General features: G+C 56.7%; 1 protein-coding gene across 2 annotated transcripts; it reads left to right on the top strand.

Annotated features, from left to right (window-relative positions):
- Positions 1 to 1372: 1372 nt before the first annotated feature.
- HAND1 (heart and neural crest derivatives expressed 1) lies at positions 1373 to 4740 on the top strand. 2 transcript variants are annotated; one of them, XM_036847910.1, is made up of 2 exons: positions 1373 to 2140; positions 3730 to 4740. In XM_036847910.1, exons 1-2 carry the CDS (start codon positions 1589 to 1591, stop codon positions 3832 to 3834), a joined length of 657 nt encoding a protein of 218 aa, XP_036703805.1. In that variant the 5' UTR covers positions 1373 to 1588; the 3' UTR covers positions 3835 to 4740. The 2 variants fall into 2 exon arrangements, with proteins under 2 accessions (XP_036703805.1, XP_036703806.1); XM_036847911.1 differs by having other exon boundaries at positions 1493 to 2140; positions 3733 to 4711.
- The last annotated feature ends 1607 nt before the right edge of the window (positions 4741 to 6347 follow it).

Genomic DNA, 6347 nt, shown 5'->3' with positions numbered 1-6347 from the left:
CATGATTCTAGATTCCTTTTCTTGGGCCCACGGGGAGGGGTGGCAGACACCGTCCTGGGCGTTGACAGGCCACCTAGGGAAGGGGCTTGGCTGGGAAAGGTTGGTGAGGATGGAGGGACCCAGGTATGAGGACATCAGCTGGGTAGCTACCCATCGGGAGGTAAGACAGAGAACTCCAGTCGCAAGCGCTGCCACCCTGGGATTCCCAGGTCCCAATGCCAGCCCAGAGAAAGGCCTCCACGGACAGAATCTGACAAGCGTAACAGCCCTAGCCGGGAGTGGAAATAGCGGAGGTCTGCGCGGCCAGGACCGCGTCTCTACGCCGGTGGGTGTGAGATGCCAGGCGATAAGTTTCTCCGGCTGCGTGAGCCTCTCGGAGAGTGTGGAGGTCGTGGTCTCCTTGGTGTGTGTTTACCGCCAAACGCTGATTTCTCGCAGTGTGAGCTTTGGCGCCGAGAATCGAACATTCTCAAGCTGTGATAACCTGCATGGGGTGGCCCAGCGTAGCCAAGCTCCGGGCTCTCCGTTCAAGTCCCGCGGGAAGGAGGCTGCCCCTGCATCAGCCTGGCCGGCCTTTGGACTGGATCAGGCGCCCAGGAGGCGAGAAGAGTGGACCTCAAGCTCTGGAGCCCGGAACAAACTAGTAAATGCCTGTGGGCTTGGAGCCCTCCTCCCCCATACTCGCCACCCCTCTCCTCCCACCTCCTGTCCCCGGCTTCTTCCCCAGTGGGTGGCCGCCTGCGCGGTAGAGGACAAGACTTGGCCAGAGTTGGCGGGTGCTCTACCGGGTGCAGGACCTGCTGCAGTCCCGCAGAATGGGCCGGTGACTAGGGACTGGGGGTGCTTAGGGAACAACATTAGGGGCCTATCTTGCCTCCAGCAGCACGCTCTCCTTTTCTGGCTCTGAGACCAAGTAGAACAGATGCCGCTCAGGACTGGGAACCTCTGGAATTTCCATTTTGGATTCTGGAAGGTCTAGAAACAAGAACCTTTCTCTTTTTTTGCGCCTCAGTTTCCTTATCTGTAAAATCTAGGTGAAGGCCTTTTCGCTCCATGATTCTAGATTCCTTTTCTTGGGCCCACGGGGAGGGGGTGACAGACGCCGTCCTGGGCGTTGACAGGCCTGTGTCTCAAGTACTAACCCCCGTCTCCCCCGCAAGTCGGGAACTGGGGGGGGGGGGGGGGGCGGAGGCGGGGCCGCCTCCCTGTCCCCGCAGGCGGCCTGAGTCGAGTAGCGCTAGCTCAGCTTAAAACCAGGGACCGCCATCCCCCTTTCCTCCTCCCCGCCCCCCTGCCATTGGCTCCAGGGAGAGGTTGACATCAAAGCCCCAGCCTTATATAAGCCAGACCCTGAAGGGGAGGCCGCAGAAGGGTTAAACAGGTCTCTCGGCATCCTCGTCCTCGCCTGCAACAGAAGCCGGCCAGAAGACGGGCTTCGGGTGTTCATCTTCAGCCTTGCCCCAGAATCTCTCAAAGCCGGTGCCCACCAGAGCGCCGCCCCAGAGCCCACGGGTGGCTCCGGCAGTCTCTGGGGGCGCATGGGGCGGCGCTAATCGGGCTGGCGGCGCAGGCCAGGGGCCGCACCAACATGAACCTCGTGGGCAGCTACGCACACCATCACCACCATCACCATCATCACCACCCTCACCCCGCGCACCCCATGCTCCACGAGCCCTTCCTCTTCGGCCCTGCCTCGCGCTGTCACCAGGAGCGGCCCTACTTCCAGAGCTGGCTGCTGAGCCCCGCTGACGCTGCCCCGGACTTCCCCGCAGGCGGGCCACCGCCCGCAGCCGCTGCAGCCGCTGCCTCCTATGGTCCAGACGCCAGGGCCGGCCAGAGCCCCGGGCGGCTGGAGGCGCTCGGCGGCCGCCTGGGCCGGCGGAAAGGCTCAGGACCCAAGAAGGAGCGGAGACGCACAGAGAGCATTAACAGCGCGTTCGCGGAGCTGCGCGAGTGCATCCCCAATGTGCCGGCTGACACCAAGCTCTCCAAGATCAAGACTCTGCGCCTGGCCACCAGCTACATCGCCTACCTGATGGACGTGCTGGCCAAGGACGCACAGGCCGGCGACCCCGAGGCCTTCAAGGCCGAACTCAAGAAGGCGGATGGCGGCCGTGAGAGCAAACGGAAAAGAGAGCTGGTAAGTCTGGGTCCCATACGCTCTAGCCAAGGGCGCGGGCGCGGTGAGCATCCGTAGGCCGAGTATGCAGGGGAAGGAGTCTGCGTTGCCGTTCGTGCGATTTTGAGAGGCTGCGGGGAGTTCTGAGATGGTTGAAATGTGGGATTGTGTGCATGGAGGGAGGCAGATTCATATTTGAATTCATCTGTAACGTGGATAGTGTTTGTAAGGTTGTGAATGAAGACAGAATCTTACACTTTTCGGACAGGCTCATAGGGTCCCTTCTAAGAATCCATTGGAAGCTTCAGACCCTGAGAAAATGCACACACCATATATTTCACTTCCAGTTTCAAGGGGTCCTGATTCATCCCTGGGATCTCCTGGAAGCCAGGTTAAGAATGCTGTAGGAGTTCGTTACTTTAATTTGCCTGAATGTGAATTTTTGCGTATGGGCTCCGCTGCTGTTTTCAAAGGGCCTTTGCCAGAGAGGTCGGTCTACCTTCATCATTGTACAGATAGGGAAACTGAGGCCCATAATGGGACAGGATGTGAAGGCCACCTACCCGAGGAGTTGTTTACTTGGGTAAAACAAGTCAGTTTATTCCCTGTCTGGAGGATGTTTCACTGCTCCACTCTCCATGGCTGGTTCCTAGGGCCACCTTGATGGTCTTGTGTATAAACGCCGACAAGCAAGTCACTCACTTCTTTTGGCTTTGGAGATCGCAATCCCTACTCGGCTTTTTTCAATCCTCTCCAGCGAGGCGACACTTCTGGAGCTCAGTTTCGCTGGCGCAGGGCTCTGGGACCTCTGAAGGCAGTGATTTCCAGGCTGGGGAACTGAACTAGTTTCTCTAGATTGGTGCGCTCAGGAACACCGCGCTTTGGAGACTAGAGAGCCCTCTGGGTTTTATCTGACCTGCAGGGGCTGTGGTAAACTGGGGAAGTCACCTGAGGAGACTGGGAAAGACCGTGGTCATCGAGTCTCTAAACCGCCGCCCTGGGCTGGAGGACATGCAGGCCCCGGGCGACGCCCTCGTTGGACGTAGTTATTGGGCGTCTCCCCACTCCCTGCGCTTTGCCGCCTCCTTCAAGTAGCGGGGAAGGGGGATGCTAAGCCAGGCCGACTCCCCCGCTCATTCGCATAGCCTTCTGAGTGCCCAGAGCCGGCTGCAGAGACCCAACCCTGCATCCATACCCAGGCGCTATAAACTAGGTTGGAAAGTGGGATGTGTGCGGGTAGCAGGTCCGCAAGCAAGGAAACTGTTGATTCCCACCCCTCCCATTCCAACCCCTGCAGTCTCCCTTCGGCGCCATAAAGCCAAACCTAAGAGCATCAGTTTCACCAGCCGCAGAAAATTCTCACTACCAAAGCCCCAGAAGCTGCCCATCCCATCCCGCCCCCCTCCCCCGGAACTCGGCGCATAAAGGCAAATTTACGAGCCTGTTTGCCTATTTCGCAAACAGAAATTCGTCACTTATTTAAAGGCTCCCAGTTACTGCTCCCAACACCTTTTACCCCACCCCCACTTTTACCCTACGCCTGGGCGAGCGGAGCAGAAACATTTAAACCTGTCTCTCTCGCCTCTTTTCTTGTGTGTGTCCTCTGGCAGCAGCAGCACGAAGGCTTTCCTCCTGCCCTGGGCCCAGGCGAGAAGAGGATTAAAGGGCGCACAGGTTGGCCGCAGCAAGTTTGGGCGCTGGAGCTAAACCAGTGAGCCGAGGCCCGCGCCGAGGACCCCGCCACGGCTGCTCGACCCCGGAGCCCCGGGAGCAGAGGAAGGCGGAGGCGAGTGCCAGGCTCTGGGTGCCAGGGGCTTATGGGGAGCATTCCGCCCAGCCTCTGCTGGGCGCTGGCAGGTCGCTGGCTGCAACTACACATTTGGATCGCACGTGCAATGTCATTTGAAATTGTTTTTAATACGTGAAGAGAAAGAGAAATATATATATAAAACCCCCACCCCCGCAACCGAGAGGGAGGCTCGCGGCTGCACGATTAGAAACGGAAGGACTGCGGGACCCAAGCGCGCTAAGACGTACCCTTCCAACCCTTCTGGGGCGAATTTAGAACCCCTAACGCCTTCCTCACTACACTGTCTGCCTGTCTTTCTCGCCCCCCTGTCGGCTTCGCGGCAAAACCCTCCGCGAGCTCTCCTCCCTAATTAAAATGCAATAAGAGGAATCAATAGTTTTCTGCCAGGGAAAGAGAACCAAACCAGGAAGATGGAGGGCTGCCTTTGTTGTTGGCCTCCCTCAAACAGTGGTGTTTTTTATTTTATTTTATTTTTGTCGCTGCACTTCCTACTTAGTTACAAGGGAAATGGCTCTTTCTTTACCTCTTTCCTTCCTTCTTGCGTTCTTTTCTTTTTTCTTCTTGCTTTTCTTCCTTTCTCTTTCTTTCCTTTTCTTCCTTTTCGTTCTTCCTTCCTTTGTAAATAAAAACTTTTCCCTTTGTTGAAAAGTTTTTATGTATTAAACTACCTACCATGCCTGCTGCGCTCAGGTGTTTGTTTATCCCCCGTCCTCACCCTTTTTCTACCTCAAATCTATATGACCACTCACTACCCCCTCCCTTTGCAAAGCAGTATCTATGCTCTTGACTAATAAAACATTTTCTGAAATCAGCAGAAGACTGTGTGGTATCTTGGTGGGTATCCCCACCCCACTCCATCGTTTCTGCTAGTTGGAGCACCTCCTGTTCTACTTCTCTTTTGATAAATGCCAAGCCAAACTGCAAATCAAATCAAGGGAAGGGGGCAGATAAAGGATTTACTCCTGGAACAAAGAGTAGAGTTCTCCTTAGAAGATAATGGGGGGGGCGGGGACAGGATAGCTTTAATGAACCCACAGAACAGAAAACTGGAAACGAATTAGATCCAGAGGGGATGAGCTAGGACTTTTGTGGGTCAGCATTTGGGCCTGTCTGTGGGTTAGCAGGCACATCGTTGTCTGCAGGCCGCGGTTTGGAGTTATTGGGAAGGGGGTCTGTCATACAAACGAAGGAAAACGCGAGGGCAGGGTAGCTCGGAACAGGGGAATGCCCTCGGGAATACTTTGGCGTATGTGAAATTCTGAACCTGCAGTTGTACGTGTCATGGTGCAGGAACTCACACGGAGCCCCGTGGCTGAGCGGGGGCCAACGAGGGGCTGCGGAGCACAGTCCCAGCACGCGCTAAGGACTCGGCAAGGCGCAGCAGCTATGATTTTATATATGAGTGAAAGAAGCTTGTGAGTGCTCATGGTCAAAGTGAGACGTTTAGGTTTCTCTCTAGCAACAAACCACTCAAGTATTTGTGAGAGTATATGGATTTGTGCAAACGGATGGGGGGGGGGCGGTATGTGCAGGCTAATTCGGGCACTTAAGAAATGTGAGGAGAGCAGTTTCCGAGCCTCCACGTGCGCACCCATGGCTAGGTGTAGGGGTGAATAAAAGCGGGTGCATTTGTCAAGGCGCGGGTGCGTGCTGGGCTGAACTGGGGCGGGCAAATGCAGGCGTTTCTGTGTCCCTGAATAACGGCGTACGGACAACCAGTGTGGTTTGTGCGCAACCGTGTGCGAGGCTCTGTGCTAAGCGCTTTTATGTCTCCTAACAGCTCGCACGATCGTCCGAGGGAGCTCATGGTCTGCGGTGCCGGCACGGCCCCCGGAGCGCGCTGCGAGCGAGGCGTTAGGACGCACACGGGTCTCTCGGCGCTTTCTCGCTCCACATCCGGAGCTGGAGGCCCGGGCTTGGGGCCGAGAAAGGAGACCCTGGGCAGCTCCGGGGCCAGGCGTGCCCCAGGCGCCTCGTCCCGGCATCGGGGTGAATATGGGGCCCCATTAGTTTGGGCTGTAAACACCGTGGCAGTCCTGAGCGGCCACGCGGGCCTTTCCGGACGCGAAGGAGTTAATAAAAGGTGTTTTATGGGCGCGAGGAAACGGCGGTGGAGGTATGAGCTTCTCTCTACTCTGACCCCCTACTTTTTTCTTTATTCCCTCTCGCCACTCGCCGCCAGATCAAACAGGCCCGCTATTTAACTAGGGCAACACCTCACGGTAATGAGCAGTCCCAGCACACCCCTCCCCCGGCCTCAGTACCCGGCCCGAGGCCCCAAGGCCTCTCCCGGAGGAGCAGAAAAGAAAAATCGAGTTTTCCTTTTTTCATTTTCTTTCCAAGAGCTGGGAAGCTCCTTAGAAATCCGGAGAAACAGACTCAGGGAGCAAGCCGACTGAGGTGCCCCAGCACGGAGGG

Source organism: Balaenoptera musculus, chromosome 3 (assembly GCF_009873245.2).
Source record: "Balaenoptera musculus isolate JJ_BM4_2016_0621 chromosome 3, mBalMus1.pri.v3, whole genome shotgun sequence".
In the NCBI taxonomy this organism is placed as follows: Eukaryota; Metazoa; Chordata; class Mammalia; order Artiodactyla; family Balaenopteridae; genus Balaenoptera; species Balaenoptera musculus.
The sequence above is the reverse complement of the archived record's forward strand: the minus strand, read 5'-3'. Positions and strand labels throughout refer to the sequence as shown.